Source organism: Lissotriton vulgaris, chromosome 4_1, assembly GCF_964263255.1.
Source record: "Lissotriton vulgaris chromosome 4_1, aLisVul1.2, whole genome shotgun sequence".
Lineage (NCBI taxonomy): Eukaryota > Metazoa > Chordata > Amphibia > Caudata > Salamandridae > Lissotriton > Lissotriton vulgaris.
In genome coordinates, this window is record NC_141691.1 from 1,209,937,790 (window position 1) to 1,209,965,642 (window position 27,853).

The 27,853-nt window shown below is 47.5% G+C and overlaps 1 protein-coding gene across 1 annotated transcript in view; it reads right to left on the reverse strand.

The window, feature by feature from the left end:
* NFX1 (nuclear transcription factor, X-box binding 1) overlaps positions 1 to 27,853 on the reverse strand; it is an 892,403-nt gene that overhangs the window by 336,610 nt on the left and 527,940 nt on the right. The window contains exon 11 of the mRNA XM_086965422.1: positions 6,071 to 6,101. Within this exon, the coding sequence (XP_086821548.1) occupies positions 6,071 to 6,101 (31 nt within the window). The remainder of the gene's footprint in view (positions 1 to 6,070; positions 6,102 to 27,853) is intronic.

Sequence of the window (27,853 nt, forward strand, 5' to 3'; positions counted from 1 at the left end):
CAGAACTACCCCGGACGTAGCATTCTTTACCAAAACCTAGACCAACACCACCTCGGGACCGGACATTGCCATCGCCATTCCCCAAGGATACAAGATCTCCAGGAAGGACCGCCCCACCCGCCCTGAAGGAGGAATCGCCATCGACCACAAATCAAACCCTCCGCCTGAGCACACTGCCCGACGAGCCCACAGACTTGATGGAACGCCTTCACTTTAAGATACTGGTCAGCCCAACCTCCACCCTCCGTTGAACCTTCATCTATCAACCCCTGGACCCCGCAGACTTTTTGCCAACTCCATCTAGGACATCATCTCCCCGCATGCCATCGCGTCCACCAACTACACCTACTAGGAGACCTCAACTTTCACCTCGACAACCAACTGGACCCCAGCACCACATCCCTCCTGGACAACCTCCAGAACATTTGACTCTGCCACATCGTGACCAAACCCACGCACTCAGCAGGACACTCTCGACCCCCTCTTCACAACAGGAAACTCCATCACCTCAAGCCACACCACTGAACTCCCATGGACTGACCATCGATGCGTCCACTTCACCTTCAGAACACCCACCATCCACAGACGCCAGCACCTGCTCCCACGAAGAAACTGGACCAGAATCTCCGACGATCCGCTAACCTCATCACTCAGCAACTCCACCCCAACCATCGCGGAAAACGACGACGCCAGCAACGCAGCCCGAACCCTGCACAGATGGATCTCTGACAGCGCCAACACCATTACCCCCCTCAAGAAAAACAACACCACCCACGCCAAGTAAGCTAGATGTTTCAGCACCAAATTTGGAGAGTCCAGATGCACTTGCCGCCACCTCGAAAAGGCCTAGACGAACTCCAAATCCACCGAAGCCCACAACAACTTCAGAGCCACCTCCAACGCCCACCACCAACTCATCAGAAAAAAAGAGTAAAAAAGCGATTGAAGACAGAATCTCCACTCAAGCATACAACAGCAAAGAACTCTTCAACATCATCAATGAGTTCGCCCAACCCACCAGCGAGACCACCAACATCCCTCCCTCACACGACCTCTGCGACAAACTCAGCACCTTTGTGCACCACAAACTCAAGAGCATCTACGACAACTTCGACGAAGACAACCAACACACTGAACCCTCACCAACCACCCCCAACACCCTGAAGCCAGCGATCGACAACTAGACAGCCCTCACCACCGAAGATACATTGAAGGCGAAGTCAATCCACTCCGGGGCCCCCACGGACCCCCGCCCCCACCACATTTTGAACTGAGCTGACGACACCATTGCACCCATGCTCTGCCACACCATCAACCGCTCCCTGGCAACCCCAGGGTCTCCCATTTGCTGCCTACTCAAACATTTACATCTACTGATTCAGCAAACACAAGGGACATTGGTAGATCCCAGAAGTTAAACTCTATAGCAAAGGAGACATACCCAACACCACCCTAACAGTCCTTTCCCAGAGGGAAGCTGTACATCTATAGAGATACAATACCAAAGCCGCATCCTGCCCCCCCCCCCCCGAGTAATCACGGGAGAGAGGAATAACGTGTCCTGTTGGCTATTAGCGATTTCTCCCAGATCCTCTTGTCAGACAGCCAATGCAAGCAGAGCTCGAGCTGTGAGGCCTAATAGTCCAGTTCCAGGCTGGGAAGCGTCAACCCTCATTCCAGCATGGGGAGAAGCAAAAGGTCTTGTGCTATCCTACTTCTGCCACTTGTCCATATCAGTAGTAAAGAGTGTCAAACGAATGTTATATAGTATACAGGCACCATGGCATAAACACCATCTTGGCTACAGCCACTCGGCCAATCAGGAACATGGGGTGGGTATTCCAAAATAGGACCAACGCACATAGTCCCTCTGTGATTCTGTTTAGATTAGACCGCTAACAATTTTATGAAGTGTGTGCCACCATAATCCCCAAATAACAGAACTGATCAGTCTCCCAATGCTGGGGCAGAGCAGGCAAAGAGGATGGTTCCTGAGCAGGCAAAGTACTCAACAGGAACACTAATGATTTGCCATGGTTAATGTTAAGACCTGTGAGTTCCACAAAAGCATCCAGGCGTTGCAGGAGAAATGGAAGGTACTCCCGGGGGAAGTAAGATAGAAAAGGGTGTCATCTGCTGAAAAGGATGCCTGATGATTAACATCCCGCACTTGCCTCCCCCAGTCAGGCATGGTCTATCTAATTTGTATTGCCAGAAGCTCCAGTGCTATGGTGAAGAGAAGGGGGCACAAAGGGCAGCCCTGACAGGTACCCTCACCCACTACCTATGTGTCGGAACATAATATACCAACCTTCATCCTGGCAGTCGGTACCGTACATAGCAGACACACCCATGCCCGAAAATACATACCAAACCACTTTTCCTCCAACACTCTCATAAGTAGTACAAGTCTACTGTGTTAAATGCCTTAGCAATATCAATGGAGACAATCGCCAATTTCTCCTCCCTACCCTCCACCTCATGTAGGACATGCATCAGCCGTCTCAGGTTCATGGTAGTATTATGTCCAGGAATAAATCCACACTGATCCTCATGGATCAATTGAGGAATCACAGGGCACAGCCTAAGGGCCAGAGCTTTACAAAGGACCTTGGTGTTCATGTTTCTCATCATGAGAGGAAGATAGGCAGGTGGATCAGAGGTGTTAGCGTCAGGCTTCAAAACCATAGAAATGCACCCCTTTGGCATAGATGGGGGCAGCATAACAGTGTCACAGGCTTCCTGGTACACCTCACGTAGCCACTGTGTGAAGATTGGGATGAAGGCATGCAGGCACAAGGTTACTTAAATCAAAACAAGAAATGGTAGTGAAACTCTAATGGAGCTTGAACTTGAGACTAAAGGCATTCCTGAAAAGAAAGAGGAACGTTGGAACACCGCTGATATGGCTAATAACAGATCATCTTTTGCCTACTGCACCAGATAATTTACTGATTACACAGTGTGTCCTTTTGATATCCTGAAGCAGGGGGCATGCTGCTAACAATGTTAACCAATTTCTTAGACTAGAAGATCTAGGAGCACCTTCTGACTAAGACAATACAGCTCAAGTCAATCAAATTTCAAAACTAGTTTAGTTTTATGATATATCCCGATGTGAGCTATGAAGCCACCAGATGGACATGATAACTGAAACATGTGATTCAATTCAAATGAATGCTGGCTCAGACAAGATAAATCTACCAGCAAAGTTCATAGTTCTTGGGCAGGGCATTCACACCTGCTCTAGGATGCCCAATATGTTCAGTCATTTATGAATGAGATTCACGTAATTCAGCGATCCACACATCAAGTAAGGTGACATGATATTTCAGATAATAGAGAGTAATCAGACAAAAAATACCATAAGTACACACTTCCTAAAAGTCAAACGTTAGAGAGGTGGGTGGAACACAGGCATTCTAAGTGAGAGAATTATAAGACAGCACTCTAAGACCCATAGTTGGGACCAAATGAGATCCATTATCAGAGATGGTAGCAAGTTCCGTAGGGGGTCGATGCATTGGTACACTGGGTCACAGGGTGCAAGAGACAGTCACAAATTGTGCAAATGGGAGAACGGGTAAGAAAAGGAGTTACAATACAATAGTTATGCTTATCACATTAAAAGACGAAATAGAGGTAAGATAGGTCGATGAGGAACAAATTATAATTGTAAGTCTTAAAATCAAGAGCCTAAATAATGGACCTAAGTGCCATGCAGTGCTTTATTCATTAAAAACAAAAAATCCCTCATCAAGTGCTGTTTTAAGAAACTCATTAGCTCCAAGGAAGGGAGCATAAGCTTAAGATTGACTGGTTAAAAGAGAGGTTTTATTCATCCACTTCTACTACAATAAGGGGCTTAGCAGTAATAATTAAGAAAAACCCTGACTTAAGTAATCTGGACCCTCCAATCTCAAGCAATCATGGACACTGGGTAGTAGTTCCATTAAAGATCAGGTATTTATGTATCAACGTCTCTACAAAACGCGGGCTGGCATCTAACTTAGCATAGGGAGCTTTACATTATAGGAAGTAACTTATAATCAGTCACATACATAAAGGAGTTCAGTATAAAAGAAAAACACACAAAAAAGTGTTCAATTATATCTGTCACACCCAAGATGTTACTGATTTCTCGTTTTGAGCAAATCCACATGGGCAAATAGTGACAAGCATTTCAGACAGGTATATCTCAGTGTTTGGTACGAGTAGTTTAAGTCTCAAATATCCTACAAAAAGTAAAAATTATTTACCTGCATACTTTTCTGATTATTTACTTGATATTTGAGTATCAGATCTAAAGATGAGGTTATGTTAAGAAGTATCAATGGAGGCTCGATAAAGCGATAAAGTCTTTCTATAATCAGATGACAACATGTACAAAGTCTATTAAGAAACCGAAGATTTTTTTTAAATTAAAAAACAAAAGATTTGACAACCAAAAAGGATGCCTATGAAAAGACAACATGGGCATTGATCTCCATAAAAGCCTATCAGAATAAATTACGAAGAAATAAACTGAAAAAATGAAGTGAGATCTATCGCATGTAGAAAATGTTTACATAGTGACCGCTGCCAAGGCAATCTATGAGGCCTAAATGACATCTTATGTTTAGCCGATAAAGAATACTAATAGCAAAGGGAAGAAGAAAATGAAAGAAATTATGAAACCCAATTATCTGAAGAGATAGAAACGATGGGCCATTTCTGGTCATCGTTATAAAGGAAAGATCTAGCTGCAATAGAGAAGAGCCAACAGAAGATTCAAAATCAAACCATGTGACAGAGGATGTAACAGGACTCCTGGCTCCAGTTTTCAATCATCATAAAGCAAATTATGAATAAGGTTCAACAATCACCAAGAAAGATTTAATGAAGTGACCCTTCAATCTCATCGGAAGTCAATCCCCAGATATCAAAAGTCATCACAACAAGTGAAACCAAAGAGGTAATTAAACATTTAGCTAATGGGAAGCTGTGGGGAAAGATGGCTTAAACTCTGAATTCTATAAACTATTTATTGATTAACTTATAACCATCTTATCAGCTCAATTATATTCAGCAGTACAGGATGGCCAGATTCCCAGTTCTTCTGTTGAAGGAGCAGTAATCAGCTTTTTAAAACCAAGGGAAATTGCAACTGTGCTCATTTCTTAAACTTTGAGTTCTTTAAAAAAAAAAACTAAGATAACAACTGCAGTATTTTACCAGATGCAGAGAAGGCGTTCGACCCGGTCAGCTGGGAATGTTTGTTCAACATCTTAGATACATTTAAGTTTACCCCTCAGGTGACCACGTTCACAGCATTCCTGTAGAAATGATTCTTAGCTAAAATGATGGTGATAACAAGTAAGCAGGCTTGGTTATTCCTAACAGGGGACAGCAACACTATGTCCCTATGTCGCTGGTGCTTTTTGGTCCATTTATTAAACCCATTGCAGCTCACATTGAAGGGCTTTTTATTTACAGCCTCCTGTAATTAACATGTCAAAATAAAAGTGTATGCTGATGATATTGCACTTTCTCTAAAGGTCGAATTTTGCAATATTGCACCTGCAGCGAGAGCCATAAAATGTATTAAAAGTTAGGCAGATACAATATTAACGAGTCAAAACCAGAAGTGCTATAATTTAATGCAACAGAAGAAGTCCCACCTCCTAGCCTTAAAATTCAAAATAATAGTGGGCAGAAGCGCTATTTAAGGATCATTTTTTCTAAAGATACTGATGCCCTATGGGACTCAAATTTCAAATGTCTGATTGCTAAAGTGGAAAATCTATATCAGTGATGGGAAAAAGTAATGCTGTCCATAACTTGACGGGTAACCTTGGTTAAGATGTCAATTTTGCTGCTAATTTACTTTGTGTCCATCACTGCACCTGTTTCTTGACAAAAGCTTTTTGATTAAATCAGATCATATCCGAGTTTATTTGGGATCATAAGCAACCGTGAATTAAGCGAAGGACTATATTCCACATTTATTTACAAATGACAAAAACAGGACAATTTATTGATAGTTCAAGTGCTCTTATATATATCTTTGAAAAATATATGTTTTATTTACCTTCATTTCGGATGACTGCACAAGGAACTTCCTAAGAATCAAAGGTGAATGGATTAGAAAACAGCAGCTGAAACATATTAACATAATAAAAAGTAAATGAAACTAAATTTTCTCATTCATGAAATCCATGTTAAATCCCACTACATGTCAACAAATTAAGTGAAATAAGCCACATTCTTTAACACAGGAAACGTCCTCTTGTGTAAAAACCCATAAATATTTTTTTTATTCCACAACTTGGTAAAATATTATGCTATGTTTATACGAAATGGGGAGGTACAAAATTGATACAGCAATTTGCTGTCATTTAAGAAAGTAGAAAATAATCTCACTCTACCATGCAATGTTATCATATTTGCAGTGTGTGGACCCAATGGCAAAGAGCCAGCATGCAGACCCACGAAAATCAAAATGAAGGGGCACTCCCAATATGGAGGGAACTGATTAGGCTAGTGAGGTAGATGGCGGTACCACAGCAGTAGCTGGCAGAACAACAGGATGGATTGGTATACTGCAGTAGAGGTGGAGGTTGTGGCAGTGAAAGCCAAAGGTGGCCTGCAATCCAACCCAGTTAGAGGTGCCAGTGGACTGTGTAGCTGAGCTGTGGCATTCAGAGGAAGTCTAGTCAGCCACTATTTATTGATTAACTTATAACCATCTTATCAGCTCAATTATATTCAGCAGTACAGGATGGCCAGATTCCCAGTTCTTCTGTTGAAGGAGTAGTAATCAGCGTTTGAAGCGCAATTAGCCGGCTACTCTGGAACCCATCAGGATTAGTGTTGAATTAGTATGGTGAAACATGAAAGTAATTTTAGTGGTGGATATGTTAGTCAGTTATTGGATTGAGAAGGGTTGGGGAGGGTTAGAAAAGAGGGAAGAATTTAAAAAGGTTTGTTTTGGGGGATCGCTATAGTAAAAGAGGAGTAGGATGATGCAAGGCGGGGTAAAGTAGGAGAGAGCCTAGAAAGGGTTATTTTGGGGATCATAGTAGGGGTATGGGGTTTGGGGTTAAATTAGAGAGTGGGTGTAGAGGATATATTGACCGAAGTATAGGCTGAGAAATAGGGAAGTGCATTGGAAATGCAAAATTAGAAGAAAGTGATAAATATATAGATCCATAACTACATTGAAAGTATATAGATGCATAATGGAGGTATGTATATTGGGCAGCATTTCTGGCCCTGGCCAGTCTCAAACAGGCTGAAACAGGTAACTGCCCTTGTCCTCTCCGCCCTTAGCCTCGACACCCGGGCTCAGACGCCCTAAGCCTGGACTTTTATACCCCTAGTAATCAGGTGACCCCATCAGCCAATGGGAGCCCTAACACTATCCAATCACAACTCTAGCCCTAAAACTCTAGAACCAATAGGAGACCAGGACCTTACAGCCAATCTTAGCCCTAGTACAAGCACCGAATCAGTTCAAAAACCCTAATCTATACGTACAATAGAGACCCTAGCCCTACCAGTAGTCCCACCCCAAGTCCAAGCAACCAGTGGCACAGGAAGCCCTTGGCCCTACTTCCAATAGAAAGCTTAACCCTAATCTTAGCCCCACAATAAGTCCAGCAAACATTATTTATTTATTTATTTATTTATTATTTTGTATAGCGCAAACAGCTACCCAACAAAGGGTTTCCCGGCGCTATGATTCAATGAAGAGTAATTGGACAGCTGATTTAGATATTGAATAGCCAGGTTTTTAAGGCTTTTCTGAATTTGATGTAATTAGCCTCTGAGCGCAGAGCTTGTGGCATGGAGTTCCACAGGGAGGGACCAAGGTATGCAAAGGATTTGCCTCCCATGCGTGATAATTTTATTTTGGGCACAACAAATTTATTCGCTGTTGCAGATCTCAGCGTCCTAGATGGAAGGTAGCATTGTACCAAATTTCGTAGGTATTTAGGAGCATTGTTTGTTGAGATTTTGTGCAAGAAGCATAATGATTTGAATTTAATTCTGTTCTCAATTTTTAACCAGTGCAATTCACGTATGAGTTTGGTAGTGGGCGCATGGATAGGAATTTTACCTAACAGTCTTGCAGCTGCATTCTGCACAGTTTGCGGACTGTAGCTTTGTTAGACCCCAAGTATAATGCATTAGCGTAGTCTAATCTTGATGTTATTAGGGCGTTAATGACAGTTTTTTTTAGTATGGTCCGGTAGCATCCAGCAGATTTTCTTTAGCCACTTCAGGATGACAAAGCAGGTGGCTGATGTTTTAATGGCTTGCTGGTGCATACTGAGTGTGTCATCAACAACAAAGCCTAGGTTCCGGGCCTGGTTAGTTGGAATTGGAGGGGAGCCCATTTCCGAGGGCCAGTGCTGGGGTCCCCAGAGCTCTTTATTTCTTCCCAAAATAATAAGTTCGTTTTTTTCACCGTTTAATTTCAGTAAGTTTTTTTGCATCCATCCAGCGATTTTCGTTAGTCCTAGACTTAATGTGGAGGGATCATTTTTGCCTACTGGTGGAAGGGAAAAGAGAAGCTGAGAATCATCAGCATAGGAGAACTTTATTAGTCCGGTTTCCTTAGCTATTTTTGCAAGTGGGCTCATGTATAAATTAAAAAGTAGTGGACTTAAAATTGAGCCTTGTGGGACTCCATGTTTGAAGGTGTGGGTATCAGAGCACGCGGAATTAGAAAAGACTTGAAATGTTCTGTTTTCGAGTAAGGATGTGATCCAATTTAAAGCAGGGCCACAGATGCCTAGTGAGTGAAGAGTTAGTACCGCATGTGAAACAGTGTCAAATGCGGCACTGAGGTCAAGAAGCACCAGTGCCACTGTTTCACCCTTATCTATCATTGAACGGATATTTTCTGTTACACCTAGGAGGGTAGTCTCTGTTGAAAAACCCGCCCGGAAGCCAGATTGATGGGGAGGTAACAGGTCATGTGTAGTTATATAATGCGAGAGACAACGGTGGACATGTTTTTCTAGAATTTTGGCAAAAATAGGTAGGAGGGATATTGGTCGGAAATTTGCGGGTACCTTCGGGTCAGCATCAGCTTTTTTTAGAAGGGGATGGATCATTGCATGCTTCCACTCCTGAGGCACACATTCTTCCTGCATGGAGCTGTTTAAAAGGTTTGTGATAGTGGATAAAGCTTTTTTACTAAGTAATTTTAAAATGGGGCAAGGTGGAGGGTCATTTGGTGAGCCTGATTTTATAGTGCTTAGGAGTTCGGTGACAGTTTCAACATTGAGTATAGGCCAAGTGCTTAGTGAGGGGGTGGGAGTTTTATCAGAAGGGGTAACTAAAGTAGCCTCTTGAATGCATGGTCTGTTAGGATCATTTACATTCACACCAGAAGCCCTAATCGCTACTTCCAATTAAAAGTCTGACCCTAGCCCTAGTCCCACCCTAGTCTCAACAACCAATAACATAGGAAACCCTAGTCCCTACTTCCAATAGAAACCCTAGCCCTAGTCCTAACCCTACATTGATTGAATCACAGACCCAGAAATCAATCAGAACACTGAAATACGCAACCAATGAGGACACTAACCCTAATCCAATAGAAACATCAGATACAACCACCAATTAGTGCACATGTAGCAAACAATATCAGACCATATAAGGTCCCAGAGACCTCAGACAAGGTTTGCTGGCCAGGGAATTGGAAGCTGCTTTCCTGTTCAGAGTCTCCTAGGAGACAGGCAAGCTAAATCCACACTTTGGACTTCTGCAGGTAAAGGCCTCACTAACTTGAAATCTAACAATACTGTTCGAATAAAACTTTACTCCCTCTACTGGCCAAAAAACGAAGTGCACAGTCCCTAGTAAACACAGTTTAAACAGCTCACAGAAGCACCCTCTGACGTAGAATATCCCTGTTGTTGGGGAAGGAGGCAGAGGGGCTGGTTTCACTGGCTTGTGAACACAAAATGGTGGCTGGGGGTGCACTGCTTTAACATACAGATCTTAGCACAGTGCAAAGGAAAAATTTGGAGTAAAAACTGAAAGTCATCAGCAAGGAGAGGGAAAAACTACAGAGTTTGGACTGCAAATCCCACAATTCAACCCGTTAAATGGAAGCAATCATGAGCAGGAAAAAACACAAGTTTAAAACACAAAACAGGTGATAAAATATCTAATCACAGGCAGGTTAAAACTACAATTTTAAACTGTAACAACCACATGCAAAGACAAATCACAGAAAGGGAAAACCATTTTTTTTAAACTTTTGTTTTGGGGAGGAGACAGCACTAGTCTGCCTCCTTACCACTTCCTGGACTCTGCTCACTGTAATCTGGGGCACAGGGAGGCTGCAACTCACAAGTTGGAGGAGAATGATTTGGGGTGCACCCAGCAAGGCCGTAAGGGGCCTGGGCTAGTGTGAGGGGATGGCTCAGAGTTGCCGGGTAGTTGAATAGCCAATCCCTAGTCCTGGCTCTGAAGGTCTGGGGGGGCTGGGGAGCTGCTTTTCCTGTTCAGAATCTCCTAGGAGACAGACAAGCTCAATCCACACTTTGGACTTCTGCAGGTAAAGGCCTCACTAACTTGAAATCTAACAATACTGTTTGAACATAACTTTACTCTCTCTACTGGCCAAAAAACGAAGCGCACAGTCCCTAGAAAACACAGTTTAAACAGCTCACAGAAGCATCATCTGATGTAGAATATCCCTGTTGCTGAGGGAGGGAGGGGGGGGGGGGGGGTCGGGGGCTGGTTTCACTGGGTTGTGAACACAGAATGGATGGATGTGGGACCCAAGGCTTCCCCAGACATGGAAAATGCCACCCCTGGGCCCATATGGCACCAGGACAGGCAGGTAAATGAGCTAATTAGGAGGTGTGTCTCCGTCTCAGGCTAGCACCAACCCTAAAGTGGGCTAACTGATGTGAACACTACTTTTTAAATTTCCAACATCTTGATTTTGGTGGATTTGCTCACTGGGTCAGTGTTATGCCGACTTCCCACTGGAAGAGGTCATACAGAGGGTGTAAACACACTAAAGGTAAGTATCCCATTGGCTACTACCGGTAACTCTCCTTAATGCTCCTAAATTGAGTAATTAGGTGGCACCCCTGACACCAGGAACTCAAGATTCGATGGATGACTTAATGAATGAATGACAGATTCTTCTATAGCACACAGCTATTCAGTCTTGGGTTGGACCTTGCCTTTCTCTGTATTTGTTCTGATGTGTTTTTGTAGCTTTTATGACTCTGGGCAGTGGACTGCGGATCAGTGCTATGTGTATGTGCCCTCTCTAGTAAACTTGGTAAGATTGGTCTACACCTGTTTCACATATCTAATCTAACAGTGATATCCCATATACCCAGGGCCTGTAAATGAAATGCTACTAGTGTCCTGCAGTGCTGTTTGCGCCACACACCAAAATAGCCTTTCAAACCTGTCTCAGGCCTCTGCAGGGCATGCCTGCGCAGCTTACTGCAACTGTGAAATGTCATTTCAAGTCTTTGCCATGTCTGAAACTCCCCTTTTACACATATATGTCAACCCATATATGTCAACCCAAAGGTAGGCACTTGGCAGCCCTATGGGCAGGGTGCTGTGTTGCTTGAAGGTAGGACATGTGCCTTAGTCATGTGGCATGTCCTGGTAGTGACACACAGCCCATTTGGTTTCTCACTGCTGTGAGGCTGCTCCTTGCAAATGTTTGCACTGGAAATTCCCATATATATGTTTCAGTGGTAATTTCTGATTAAGGGGTAGAGTGACCGTGCTTGGTATGTTTGGAAGAGAAGTAATAAATCATGCTTATTGGTGAAAGTGGATTTGTTATTAGTATTTTAGAAATGCCACTTTAAGAAGTGGGCACTTCTGTGTGCTTATGACTCTTGGTCTCCTGCCTGGTTGAGTTTTTATTATCTGGTTTTGACTGACAGGAGAAGGGGATGTGCATTCACACTAGACAGTCACAAGGGGGCGTTGAGGTGTGTCCTGCCTTTCCTGGGTGACTCAGCGCTGGGCTAAATAGACCACGGCTGCAATTAGAGTGGTGGAAGGAGTTTCCCTTGCACCTGAATAGGCCTGGTCTGCATTGAGAGTGGTGGGAATAGTTGCACCTGCACCAAAATAGGGCTGTGCCTGGCTTTTACAATGACGTCCCCACCCCCTGTAGTGTGTCTGGCGCCAGGGCTCGAGATAGAATGGGGGTGTTGTGCACTTCTAAGGTTGTTTGAGGTGCCCGCCAGTACAAGTACAGGGGCGGTCACCCCATATTTATAGACACTGCGTGTACTTGTAACCAGACGCTGCTGGTTCTAAAGACTGCACCAGAGAACTAACAGGCCTGTCAAGCGAAACCACCACATGGACTCGGCTTTGCTTACCTGCTTGAGAAGGACATACTCTTCACCTTCCAAGGACCCTGTGTGTTGGCCTGCCTGCATCCCCTGCCTGTGTGCCCCATTGATCTCCCAGGGCTTGGTAGTCTGCCCTGTGTGGCTGGACCCAGCGCGTGGTGAAAACTGCAACTTGTTCCACGGCAAGTTAGCATGTGGAGGACTGCTCCCTGCTTTCTTCTTGGGCCCAGCACAGGGTGAGGATGGTGTCTCTCCTCCAGAGCACGCAGATCGCACGGGGGTGCCATAACTGGGACGCTTGTCTGAGTCACCCTTGAGCACACTCCCTCATTCCTATGAAAAGGGAGTCACCGGTCGTGTGAGGACGGGCTGTGCAACGACCAGTGTGGAGTCAAATTGAGCCATGCAGGCATCTCTCCACACACTTCCATTGTGGTCAGGATGGACCTGGGAGGACCCGCGATGACCTCATTCCATGCTGGGACTAGCTCCAGATAACAGTTGTCGACAGCAGCTGTGCCACCCGATCGGGGGCAGCTGCTTTCAACTGTTAGAGGTGGGGGATATGAGGATCCCCAAGGCCTGAAGTTATCTGTTTATGTTCAGCTGCAATGCATGTCCACAGGCCGCCTCAGAGGGTCGTAGCCCCTATCCTACCAGTTGTGGGGGATACAAGGCTGCCTCCAGCCTGAAGCGGTCTGTTGTGTGCAGCTGCTCTGCATGCCCGCGGGCAACTGATTCTACTGTGGTACGCAGGGGTCCCAGCTTTGTGGATTAGGGAACTTTACGTGGATGACCATATTGTCCCTTTTTGGAGGGCAGGTGTCCCTGCATTCTGTTAGGAATCTAGGATTACAGTATCCCTACTAATAGGCGAGCAGATGTTCTTACGGCCTACACACATACCACTCTTACAGCCAGGCTATCTACGTGTACCATATTATATATAAAAGGAGCACAGGGTTTCCTGTGAATTGTTGTTGATGGGCATACGGCAGATGATGGGTTTCTAATGAGGTAATGCAATTTATGTACCATGATGTTTGGCAACCCATGTGTTTTATCTTCTTGACCTACCGGACACATTCTGTGCCCTGATTTATGATGTATATAGTTTTGCCTTGCATGATCAGGATAAGGGTTATTAGTACTTTAGGAAGTTGCAGTTATGTGCTCAGTGATGGTGTTTTTGTAACATGTACAATCTACAGGGATTTACTGGATTGCACTAACTTGTAATGTTATGACAATTGCCTAGTTTTCAAAGTGATTATTTAATTGTAGTCTAAAGAGCTTAATGTACAATGCCCGGGATATTTTTAAATAACCTTGTGTGGGGTCTCTTTTTGCGGTGTGCTTAATGTGTCACTGGTGTGTGTGTGTGTGTTACGCTTTACACATTGCCTCTGGAATAAGCCTGACTGCTGTGCCAAGCTGCCAAGGCAGTGAGCCGGATTTTCTTGGTATTGTAACTCCTTTACCCTGACTAGAGTGATGGGTTCTGCCTGGCTTAGGTGCATACTCTAGCCAACCGGAAACCCCACTTCTAACAACAGCAAAGAGTGTTGCAGTGCTGATTAGGCCACTCAAGATGGAAAGGAGCAGAAGACAACCAGACTCATCATCACTTATGTCTGAATAAGGGAATTCTCATTTTTTTTCTAAATATGACATTAGAAATGGACATCAAATGTTCAGGCAGCTATTTCCACATTGACAGTGAAGAAAGAGCCTCCCCTCTGTTGCCTTTTAAAACGGGGAACAGCAATTAATCCAGCCTTGCTGGAACATAGGCATCTCCCTGGCTGTATTCCTTAATACTTTTGTTGAGGTACATAGGGCCCTTGTTATGGAGGGCTTGGTGCATCAGGGTCAGTGCTTTGTACATTATACATTGTCAAACTGGCAGCCAGTGAAGTCTCACACGAAATAATGACACTGATGTATATTTCAGTCATTCATACAGTAGGCGGACTGCCATGCTCTGCATAACTTGTAACCACTGGGTAAGATATTCCGGGAGGCCCCAATACAGAACATGGCATAGTTCAGCATAGACAGGGTCAGGGTCCTCCTGACCACTATGACTTGGGCATCATGCGGAAGGAAGTGAGAAAACTTCTTCAGCATGCGAAAGATCCAGAAGCACGCTTTCACTACTTCTGACACATGAGCCCCAAACGAAATAATGGTCAGGATTCTAGCCAACGCCTATGGTGGAGGGGGTCGGGGGGGGGGGGGGGATGGGGGGTGTTTGGGCGAAGCTCCTACCCATCCTAGAAGGGTTTCACCAAACAACAAGCTTTCCATTTTGTCTGGGTTGCACCGCAGTTTATTGGCCTTCAGCCAGTCGAGTAGCACTACCATGCAACTAGCAAATGTAGCCTTTGCATTTATAGAATCCCAAGTGAGCAGGCGTTTGGTATCATCCATGTATGAGATTACCTTGATGTTAAAGGATTCTACCAAACATGCCAATGGGGACATGTAAATGTGAAAGAGTATGGGACTTAGGGAGGCATTTCCCACTTCAACCTTTTTACTCCTGAGGCATTGAGCTTCATCTAGACCACCTCCTCTCATCTCTAAAGAATGGAACCCAGTCAGCTTAGTGCAGAGCCCGTCACACCTAGATGCTCTAACCTGTGCAGCAAGATGTTGTAGGAGAGTAGGGTCTGCTTCCTATGGTCACCCCCACTTTTTGCTGTGATTATCTGTTTTTTCGACTTTAGTGTGGCTGTGGGCCTGCTAAACACACCCACGGCCCAGCTGTTCTCTCTCTAAATTGATACAATGTACTTTAGGTACATACCAGATTGGTTACTGGGTCATTCTTGTGAGCCCCTGTATAGTGTACCATAGGTACCCAGGGCATAGGTGTACCCTAGGCCTACCAGGGGCTGCAGCATGTATTGTGCCACCCCTGGTTTGCCTTCTAAACTGACACCACAGGTCTGTTCACAAAGGATGGGTAAGGTTGTGTAATCACCCCTTACTTAGATATAGTATACCTATATCTACCTTATATATAGACGCATATGCACCTATAAGTCACTCGCCTATGGTAGGTCTCGACAATCCTGGAGGCAGAGTGCTTGGTTTTATGTGAGAGGGTGCCCTGGTATGAGCTGAGCCCCTCTGCAGCTTTCGGAACCATCTCCTTATAGCTGTTCTATAAAATATACTCTTAAGTGCATTATAAACCTTGCGGTTAATGCTAACTTTGGTTTGGCTTTATCAAAACATGTCGTTTAAGGTGTCAAACACTTCGGAATACTACACCCCCCTCCCCCCCCCCCCCCCGGCAATTCTGGCGGCTGGGGTAGCATTCCACCCTTCTAGAGGGAAAAGATATGCATGCTACTGCTTTACCCGGTTAAAGTTAAACAGAGCCTCAGCATCACAAAATGGATGCTGCTGCCACAGACACAAGTCTGACCTCCTGTTGCTGGGGGAAACTCCAGCAAGGGCGGCCTGGACAATAGGTTTTCTATCCAGGGAGGTGCCAGCACCTCCCCAGACAGGTGTTTTGTGTATTAGGGCAGGGAGGGCTGCATTCAGTGAATGCATCTAGACACTGCTTGGGGAACATAAGGTGCTCCATGCATAGCCTGGTTCAAACCAGTTGCTGGGGCACTCCAGCCCCAGCTCTGGCGCGAAACTGGACAAAGGGAAAGGGGTGTAACCAATACCCTTCTCAGGTCCACCCATAGGAGGGACCTAGGCAGGTAATCCAGCCCCCATCCTTAGTATAAAGTATAGGAGCCGAGTCCCCAGGACTTCAGATTATCCTGGAACGAAACTTTGATACAGAACTTTTGGACCTTCAACATTCTATTCTGACTAGAAGACGGAAGACATCTCCCTTGGGGTCAAGGAGTGACCACCCTGTTCAAACAGGCACCAACAGCAACTTTGCCGGTCTTCAGTTTCAAGGCTCCCGCCGGAACCCGAAGACTCTGCGACTCAAGAACTGGACTTCCAGACTTCTCTGACCCCGGCCCACATCCACAGCAAAGACATCCTGCGTGGGTTGCGGTTGGCAAGGCTTGTTGGGTCCAATCTGGATACCGACGCTGCAGTCATCTAGATCCATAATGGGACAGCTCGAATCCAGCTCCTGGTCATCGTCGATGCCTCCTGGACCTCGTGGCTGAAGAGACAAACTCACCTTCTTCACCTTCAAGCATGCAACATTGCCTGGTTCCTTCCTGGTCACTGGCTAGTGACCCAGACTCTGTCCCCTCTGCTTTCAGGTTCTTCACATCTCCGGTCCACCCTTGGATCCACCCGGACACTTCTCCTCTGGTTGCCTGCAGCACTTCTTTGCAGCTCTCCATAGAAAACGACTACGAAATCTGACATCAAAAGACACCTATGCACACGGCTTCCGTGGGTGAGGTAACACGAGTACTCTGGTAGTCTCGAGTGTATTGGCCCTCCTAGTATCTAAGTCTAAAAGGGTTCTGTCCTAGTCCATCCGGAAGTGTCCTTAACTTGAAACTTTGTAACTTTTAAGAACTCCATAGAAAGTCAATGGGAGCCTGCGCCTGTGTTTACACACAGCACGCGACTCCAGTGGGTCTCCTACTTCTTAACCTTTGGTTGCTTAGTTTAGCCCCAGCGATTCTACAAGCCCTAGGCTTGCTTTCTAACTCTCACGTGGTACTTATACCACTTTCTTAGTATATGGTTAGTGAGGCCCCTAGGGCATAACGTATACTGTGCAACTTATTGTGTATTAACTGTGTGACTTGTATTGTATTTTTACCTCTGACCTCATAAAGAGTGCAGAGGGGTTGTGTTTAGATTAAATACATATATATTTGATATATACCTTGTGTGGTGTCCTTTCATTTGGTATTCAAGGGATTATACATGGTAAAACAACTTGCTTAACTCGCCTACTGAAGTCTTAGCCTGAAGTCTGCTGGTTCATGCTACCACTGGGATAGCTTTCTATAAGGTTGACTTTACAACCACCATCAATAAAGGTCGATTAGACTGGTACAAGGTGCCCACTAGAACTAGTGGACATCATATGCCAGGCTAACTTCTCACAGATGTCATGGTCTACCATATCATATGCGGCTAACAAGTCCAACAGCACCAGAGCCACATTAAGGCCAGAGCCACGACTAGTCTTAATGGCATCTGAAACCTCAAATAATGTGGTCTCTGTACTGTGGCAAGCTCTAAACCCTGATTAGAAGGAGCTGAGCTAGTTGTTCTTGGTCAGAAAGGTGGTATGTTTTTGGTTTACCAACCTTTCCAAAACTTTTGAGACTGCTGGGAGCAGACAGGCTAGTCTACAAATTAGCCAAGGATTCAGGAGCGGCATTGGCCTTTTTGAGCAAAGGAATCACATCAGCTCTTTTCCAGTCAGCTGGTAGGACACCTGAATGAGCGAGATGGCAAATAGAATCCCTGTATGTTGGAACAATAATATCAAAGATAGACCTCAGGATCTGAGGAGGTATGGGATCCATTGGGGACCCTGACTTACAGCTCGCAAAGGAGGCAGTCACTTCCTCCAAGGAAGAAGAGAACACTGAGACAGGAAAGGCGAGAACTGAAGACTGCTGTGGATGTTTGTTGCCAAACCCTACCTTCCCGCTCGAAGTCTCGACAATCATGACCACCAACTTGGCCTGCAGCTGACCAGCTTCCAAGAACCCCGGGAGACTGCCAGTCCTTCACAAATTGCCAGCAAATCGCCAGTGGAGTACAGCAACTACTTCCCTGAAGTCAGCAGGCACCAAAAAGCAAAGTCCAGTTCACAGAATTGTTGCTCACCAGCCAGCCTACCGCTGCAGCTCCCCCAAGGTAGGGAGACCGATCTGGAAGGTCAGATCCGTCCCCCTAACAAGTGAGAGAATGCCAGGACCAACCGAAGCCGCCCAGGACCAATACCTGGGGTACTGGACCCTTTGCAGCAAGCCAAGACCGTGAGAGTCCAGTCAGGATTCCACCGACTCTGTAACAAATTAGATGGGAAGTCAGCATCGCAGAGACCCACTTCCAAAGTGGCCCAACTGTCCTGGTTTTGCACCAACTGTCCTGTTTTAACACCCTCAACCAGCACGTCTGACAACACCAAGGCCCTAGGATGCACAAAGCCCAGCTTTCCACTTTGCACCAGAGCGTCCCAACCCAGCTACCGGCGAACCGACTGTGCTTCCCTGTGGGCATGTCCCTTGTGACCCGAGTCTTCCCAGACTAACCCCAAGTCCCTCTCTTTAGCCTGTTTCTAGGAGGACCCCATTCTTACTGGCGTAGCGAGCACAGCAACCAATGCGACCAGTCCTCTGCACCCGGATGCCCCAGGAGAGGTTAAAATAAACTGCTGGTAGTACTTAAGGTCGTGGGGGGCCATGGTCTAAAGTGCCAAAGGAGGTGCCTGGAGACCAACCGTCAATACCTGAAAGCTATCTATGCCTTTTGTTCCATTTGAAAGCACTATGCATAAAGGTGGATTGAAGTTATTATTTTACTTACCGGCAAAATTCAATATCTAAAAAAGTACTTACTTGCTATCGGCGTTCTTGGTATCAAAATTTATATAAAACCACAATTTCTTTTTCTAAATTGTTCTGCGATTTGTTCTTGACTGTGTGTCTAATTTATTGCCTCCGTGTGCGTCAACAAATGCTTAGCACTACCCTCCGATAAGCCTAACTGCTCGCCCACACTACCACAAAAGAGAGCATTTGGGTTATCAATTTTGCCTCTGTAAGCCAACTTGTGTTTGCATGGACTCTTTACACAGTGTACCTCTTTTTGGTCCACTATATAGAGCCAGCCTCCTACATTGAGGATGCTGCGAGGTGACTCACTACGGGGAAGATCTTGTGAAGGTTTAACCATTGAGTCAGAAGTCACATGACACTACTCCATTTTGTTTATTGCAGGGCCATATGTAGGTCATTTTATCTGTCAGCACCTTGATCAATTTGCTCTTGATAGAAGGAAGAATTGCCTTAAGGGCCTTGCGGATGGCGCCCATCTTGAACAGACTCATATGATGGTGCTGACCCATACGAAAGGTCTCTGATCTCCATCTAGTTCTGATGACCATCCCAATGTAAGGTAGATGCATTTGTCACCAGTCATACCTCTGGAGGAGCGGGGGAGGATGGCATGACACTTATCAGATTGGCATCCGACATCTACCACTAAAGGACCTAGGGCAGCCTTGTCAGAGACCCAAATCCTGTCCCCAAGACAGGCCGAATGCTGGGTCAACTGCAGTGAAGATTCCATTGAAGGGCCCGCATATATTAGCAAATGAAGGCCACTAAGAGGATGCACGCACCTAGAAGATCAAGCAGCCTACTAACCATCAAGACTGAGATTATAGAAACATTGGGACGATAGCCTGAATATCCTAGACAGTCTGCAGCGGCAGGAAAGCTCTCATGACAACTGTATCCAGAATGACCCTTATAAAGGGAAGCTTCTAGAAAGTTCAAAGATAAGACTTAGATTCCTTGATCAAAGATCCCAAAGCAGACAGTAACAGCACCGTTCTCTGAAAGTGCTCCAAGACTAGCTTCAACAGCCAGCGGGTGAGCTAATGAAAGGGTAACTAAAAGAGCCTGGCAGCCCAGTTCATCAAAAGGCATGTCCATACAAGATGCTTTGACATCCCCAGAAAACCCAGTGGCATTAATGAAAGTGTGACGTCTGATAGCACTGGTACCCATAGCCTTTGCAACACTATCTTTGTATTCAGGCCAGAATCAAAATATACTTTGCTGCGAACTGGCCATCTTCAGTCGTCTGCGCCAGGAATTTTAGAAGTTGTCAAGCAAAGCGGGCAAATGTTTGGTCACACTGTCCCAGAGGGCCTCAGTCTAACAAGCAAACAGACCCACATCATTTAGAGATTGCAGCACTAGTCTAACCAATCAAAGGACTATTTTAAACATAGGATGTATATTTTCTTTGATTCTCTGTCCAGTGAAAAAAGAAATTGGATTCACGTGTCTCACTAGAGGCCAGAGCTACGAGGCTCTCTGGAGTATGATGCTGGTTTAGTAACATTGAATAACTTGAGGCAGGTATTTGCTATCTAGCAATTGGGCAACTCACTGGTGGGGTAAAGAAGGCTTGGACCAGGCTGCCATTAGGGCCTCAGTCAATGCTTCCACTCTGAAGTGGCATGCCTGGTCTGCAAGTTTCTGTCATAAGGTTGGCTTTAGTCTCCACAGTAGACAACTGCAAGTCTAGCACGCCTGTGGTTCTGCGTACAGCCACTTCTACTGTAAGGGCTATCAAACGATAATTCAATTCCATCACAGGTGAATTTATAAAGCCTTTGCGATTTGTAAGTGAAGAGGCAAACTGTCAGTCTCATCATCACTTTATCCATTATACGATATCAGCACCTCTGGAGACAGGAGTGTCACTGGCTTGGAATCAACCGGTAGGAACGGCGCCAAAAGAGTCAAGGCGGAGCATAGCATCAGGAGTGTAGCGTCCTTAGGTGGTAAAGGTCAGTTGGCACCTGTGGAGGGCCTGCCAACTGAAGCCCGACTCAAGGCCCCAATGGATCTAGGGCCAGGAAAGGGAATTAGGGGAATGTGGAACCATCTTGCACAGGGGGTGGCACCAATATGTAGCTCTATATCACTATATCTGGAGGCAGAACAATGTTGCATTGAAGGCCGATGGTGCCGCCTGTTGACAGGCACAACATAGCTGCCAAGTTTTCAGATTACTTGTGCGTGACACATCCATAGTTTGTGTGCATTTATGAGGGACATTCTAATGTCAAATGTGTGACACTTCGAGTGACACTTTCTTGCAAGTACGGCCAAACAATACAGTCCATTTAAAGAGATAAATATTAGAAATGAGTCACTTAAGAGCTCTGAGAAATACTAAAGAGGTCTTGAAACTGCTTAAACAACTCCTGACAAGGAAGGTCCCTAACTGCATATCTGAGAAATCTTGCAACCCTATTTTCCCCCCACACATGAATAAGCTTTTGTTTGTTTGTCTTGAGGAAACATATAACATCAGGCGGGGCAAAACATGAAGCACGGTATCACCCTCTTAAAACGACACAGCCTGTATCGTAAGGTATTTCCGAGTGGACAGAAGGAGGTGCAGGCTGTTCAATTCGTGAGCGTTGGGCTTACTGACCAGTGCTAAGTGCCCGCAGCAGTCCTCCTGAGTCTGCTTTTCTCCACAAAACACTTCCTGATCTTTTCACTTGTGATGCTTATGCTCAGCCAGGTTACACCAGGGATTACAATGTACACGACGTGGACAGTGTTGGTTGCCCACAGCTCACTCCTTGACTGCTCCAAACGACTCTAGCACGACTGCTCAGGTTGTTTTCAGACTCAGCTGACTGGAGCAAGAAAGGTCCCGTAATAGCCAGCCCTGAGGGGAATGTCGACCAGGCTGCCAGGTGGTGGTGATTCAGTTACACGTGAGGACTGATTCAGTTTCCTGCCAGGGCCTGGCCTCAGGTGGTGCACATTACTACTTGCAGCAGTGCTCATAGAGCCAGAGACTGCCTGCTGCGTGCTGCTCTGACCTCAAACACTCTGACGCAAATCCTTCTAAATGGGTGGCCCACACTGGGATGTGTCGGCGGGTACCCCGGCTGGTACACATGTCTCTTATCAACAAAGTGTAAATCCCCAATGAAAAAAGTTGCAATGATGTCGTAGGGGGAGGGGGAGAGGGAAATGCTGATATTGTCATCCCAAATGAGGAGGACAAAAACACTAGCGCCTGAAAAAGTCCAGATCTGCTCACACTCTATCTAGGTGGGGTATGGCAGTCAGAAAACAGAACAAGTTACTTACCTACGGTAACACCTTATCTGGGAGAAACTATCTAGCTGCAGATTCATTACCTTATAATTACCCCCAGACATCAGACTGGATCCAGAAACATTTCATGAGCAGTACCCCTGCGCACCAGTATGTGGCGTTTGTTTGCCTCCGCGTGTCAGCGTCAGCCACTGATGCCTATATAGGTGCTATACAGCCCGCTGACGTCAGAGCCTTTTCGCAACTTCACAAGCCAGGAGCGCCAAGCCACAGAAAAAACTGACCACTGGTATTGAAAAACTAGGGCCCTAAAAGGGGACAGCCTTGCCCCTACAAATCTGTTCAGAGAGCAGAAGGATGAGTGAGTTGGGTAAGGAATCTGCAGCTAGATCGAATCTCTACAAGATAAGGTGCTACCAAAGGTAAATAACTTATTCATCTGATGTAGACTTCTAGTTGCAGATTCTGTACCTTAGAATAGATACTTAAACTATAACTTCCCAGAGGTGGGTTGCACAAAGAAGAGTTAAACCAGAAAGTCCTACAGGACTGAATGGGCAAAATGCCCATCCCGATGGACCCGAAAATGCAGGCATTAGTGTTTGGTGAACATATGCAGCAAGGCCCACGTTGCTGCCTGGCAGATGTCCAGGACTGGACCTCCATATGCTAATGCAGTGTTCATAGCCTTTGCTCTAGCAGAATGAGCACACAAACCCTCTGGGGGTTGCTTCTTGGCCAGTGCGTAGCAGATTTTAATGCAGAACAGGATCCATCGGGAGATTGTCCGTTTCTACACTGCCTGCTCTTTCTTGACCCCGACATATCCCACGAAGAGTTGATCATTCGCCCGGAAGAGTTTTGTGCGGTCAAGGAAGAATGACAACGCTCTTTTTGGGTCCAGCTGGTGATGTCTCTCCTCTTCCTTAAAGGGATGAGGCAGAGCATAAAAGTTAGGCAAAGTGATGGACTGGCCTATGTGGCAGAGAGTGACTACCTTTGGCAAGAAGGATGCAGGAGTTCGAGGACCGGTTTTATGGGGGAAAAGAGATGTAGGGAGGCTGAGAGGAGAGTGCCTGTAGCTCACTGGCTCTCCGGGCAGATGTAATTGCCACCAGAAAAGCCATCTTGATGGTGAGGAGCCTAAGAGGATAAGAATAAAGCAGATCAAAGGGACTGCACATTAAGAAAGTAAGAACCAAATTAAGGTCCCATTGAGGCATAACAAAGGTAGCTTGTGGAAAAGTGTTTTAGCCCTATAAGGAACCTATTTACAACCTGGGGACTTGGAGAGAGGGCTGATCTGACAGCTGCAGAACGGCAGAGATGGTGGATAAATAATCCTTCAAGGAGCCAGATGAGAGAACTGCTGGGCTAGGGTAAAGATAAACAAAATAATCTGGGAAAGGGTAGCAGATCAGGGATTAATTTGTTACTCAGCGCACTACGCTACAAATAAATTCCAATGTCTAGCACATACCGTCTTGGTGTTGGACACAGGGCTGTCAAGATAACACTGCAGACTTCGCGGCGGGGTGGGGGTGGGGGGGTAGGTCGGAAACTGTCAACTGTCGCCGCTCAATCTGGAGGCGGAGCATTGACAGGTTCGGATGCCAAACTCTTCCCTGGTGCTGCAACAGAAGATCCTCCCTAAGGGGATGCCTGATCGGAGAACCAATGACCAAGTTTAACAGCTCTGGATACCAAACTCTCTGAGCCCAGTCTGAAGCCACAAGGATGACTTGGTCCCGGTCATTCCTTATCTTCTTTATATCTCTGGGCAGGAATGGTGTCGGTGGAAAGGCGTGCATGATGCCTGAGCTCCACTTGAGACAAAAAGAGTATCCTAGTGAGAGCCGCCTTGGAAACTCTGGTGTGCAAAACTGCTGACATTGCGAGTTCTTGGCAATGGCAAAAAAATCTAACCAAGGCTCTACTCACTGCTAAAAGAGACCTTGCACCACAGCCGGATGGAGACATCATTCGTGATCCACTAGGCATCGCTGGTTGAGTTCGTCCACCCTGGAGTTCAGAGAGCCCACCAATTGTTGGATTACCAGGGATATGCCCAGAGGTTTCAGCCATGTCCAGTGGCCCAGGGCCTCTTGACAAAGCATCCACAACACCTCTGTGCCCTGACTGTTGCAGTACCATATGGCTGTGGTGTTGTTCCCAATCATCTGCACTAGCCTTCCCTTAATGGAGGTTAGAAAGGCTTTTGTTGCCAGCCAGATCGCTCATAGCTCCAATAGAATGATGTGGAGTCCGGATTTTGTTAGAAACGAGAGGCTTCTGATCTCCACCTCTCCTAGGTGGCTGGCTTACCACAGGAGTGATGCGTCTGCCACTACTGTCAGATCTGGTTGGGGAAGGGTGAGGGGTCTGCCACTGTAAAAATCGTGGTTCGTTAACCACCACTGCAGTTCTTTTGCAGTGCCCTTCAAGATCTGGACTGTTGGAAATGGCCCTTTTTGCAGGGCTATCCCCAAACTTTTTGATTCTTCCTCCCTTGTTTTTCCTGACCTGTGATTCTTGACACTAGGACTCTGGACACTTTACCACTGCTGATCAGTGCTAAAGTGCATATGCTCTCTGTGTAACACCCCCGCGCCGCACGGCCACCAGCTGCTGCGTGTGCCCCTTAGCCTTGTCCCTGCCTCGCTGCCTGCCTCGCCGCCGGCTGACTCTGTTGTCGTTTGTTTTGTTTTTGTTTTGTTCGCCAGTTGTGCTTGTTAAATTGTATTTCTTGCCCGTGTTAGCGTTTTTTTGATTTCCATTAGTGCCTGTATTTTTCAGCTTGTGTCCTTCCTGTTTGCCCGCCTACCTCGCCGCCCTCCGTCTTCCCTCCCCGCTCCCCGCTTCCCGCCACCACCGCAGACCCCGCCCCTTTTTTCCTTCTGTTCCCTCCCCACTCCCGCCTCCCAGCTGCTCCGCCCACCCGCGCACTTCGCCTTTATATGGCGACCGTGCGAACGTGCAGCGGTCACGCGCAGCGGGCGCGCCGATTGTGCGCCGAAGGCGCGCCAAAGGTAAGCCCGTCTGCGCCCGTCCGCGACCGGATCGCGCCCAGCGCCAGGACCCCTGGCCCACGAAGACCCCGACTAACCCGCCTGACGTACTCCGCCGCCACCCTCATCGCTCTCAACTCCGGCCGACTCCCAGAATGCCATCAAGCCACACCACGACGCACCCACGGACCTTTCAGCTGCCACGCCTGCAAATTCACCTGCATCCGGACCTGCCTCACACCAGCACCCGCCAAGTCGAACACCAGCAGCACCCACCTCAAGTGCATCCTGCTCAACACCCGCTCCGTCCACAGACACGCCATCGAACTCTGGAAGCTCCTAGACGCCACAGCCCCTGACGTTGCCTTCCTCACGGAGACCTGGATGAACGCCTCTTCAGCTCCCGACATCGCCATCGCTATCCCAGAGGGCTACAAGATCGTCCGGAGGGACCGCAACGCCAACCAGATGGGAGGAGGCATCGCCATCATCCACAAGAACACCATCCGTCTCACGACCAGCACCGACAACACCCTGACCACCGCCGAACACCTGCATTTCCAGATCCACACCAACCCGAACACCACCCTCAGAGGCACCCTGATCTACCGACCCCCTGGACCACGCACACAATTCAGCGAGGACATCGCCGACTTAGTCAGCCCGCATGCCCTCCCCTCCTCTGACTACATCCTCCTGGGGGACCTCAACTTCCACCTGGAGAACAACAACGACCGCAACACCACCACCCTGCTGGACAACCTCGCCAACCTGGGACTCAAGCAACTGGTGTCCATCCCCACCCACCTCGCCGGACACACACTCGACGCAGTCTTCTCTTCCAGCACAGACATCGACTTCAGCCACGCCACAGAGCTCCAATGGACGGACCACAGCTGCGTCCACTTCACCTTCAAGAGAACGACGACCCACCACCACCAGCAACAGGCCGCCCGCAGAAGCTGGAACAAGATCACAGCAGACCAGCTCGCCACCTCCCTGAGCCAGCACCCTCCTGCCAGCTCAGCGAACCCCAGCCAGGCCGCCGACAACCTCACGAAGTGGATCAGCATCTGCGCGGACGAGCTCGCCCCGCTGAGGACCCCGCCCAGCAGACCCGGCAGCAAGAAAGCCCCGTGGTTCACCGACGAACTCAAGAGCTCCAAGAAGAACTGCCGAGCCCTCGAGAAAGTCTGGAGAAGGGAACCTACACCGGACAACAGGACCTCCTTCAAGCTTGCCACCCGGAAGCACCACCAGCTGATCCGCGCCGCCAAGAAAACAGCATTCAAGGAACGGTTGGACAACAACGCACACACCTGCAAGGAACTCTTCAACATCGTGAAAGAGCTTTCCAACCCCAGAGCAGGAAACAACGACATCACCCCATCGCAAGACCTCTGCAACTCCCTCGCTTCATACTTCCACAACAAGATCGCGGACATACACAACAGCTTCAACAACCAACCAACGCACACCATGACCGAACAATCACCCCCCACCACCACCCTCCACGCCTGGACCCCGATCAGCACCGAAGACACCATCCGCACGATGAACTCCATCCACTCCGGATCACCGACCGACCCCTGCCCTCACCACGTCTTCAACAAGGCCGACGCTGTCATCGCACCCCACCTGCGAGACATCATCAACACATCCTTCGACACCGCCACCTTCCCTGAGAGCTGGAAACACGCCGAACTCAGCGCTCTACTCAAGAAACCAACAGCGGACCCCACCGAACTCAAGACCTACCGCCCCATCTCGCTCCTCCCGTTTCCAGCCAAAGTCATCGAGAAGACCGTCAACAAGCAGATGGCCGCCTTCCTCGAGACGAACGGATCCCTCGACCCCTCACAGTCCGGCTTCCGAGCCAATCACAGCACCGAGACCGCCCTCATCGCCGCCACCGATGACATCCGAGCCCTGATGGACAATGGAGAAACAGCGGCCCTCATCCTCCTAGACCTCTCCGCGGCATTCGACACGGTCTGCCACCGCACCCTAGTACAGCGCCTCAGCAACATCGGAATCCAGGACAAGGCGCTGGAATGGATCATCTCCTTCCTCGACGGAAGAACACAGAGAGTCCGCCTACCACCGTACAAGTCAGAGGCCTCCGAAGTCATCTGCGGCGTCCCTCAAGGATCATCTCTGAGCCCCACCCTCTTCAACGTCTACATGAGCCCCCTCGCGGCCATCGTACGCAAACACAACCTCAGCACAATCTCCTACGCCGACGACACCCAGCTGATCCTCTCCCTGACCAACGACCCCGCCTCCGCCAGAGCCAACCTGCACGAAGGGATGAAAGAGGTAGCCGAGTGGATGACGACCAGCCGCCTGAAACTGAACTCTGACAAGACGGAGGTCCTCATCCTGGGCTCTTCCCCCTCCGCCTGGGACGACTCCTGGTGGCCTCCCGCCCTGGGCACCGTACCCAAACCGACAGACCATGCACGCAACCTGGGCTTCATCCTGGACTCCTCCCTCTCCATGACCAGGCAAGTCAACAACGTCTCCTCGGCGTGCTTCAACATCCTACGCATGCTACGGAAGATCTTCCGGTGGATCCCCACAGAGACCAGGAAGACCGTCACCCAGGCCCTCGTCACCAGCCGACTGGACTACGGCAACGCCCTCTACGCCGGTACCACCGCCAAGCTCCAGAAGAGACTCCAGCGGATCCAGAACGCCTCAGCCA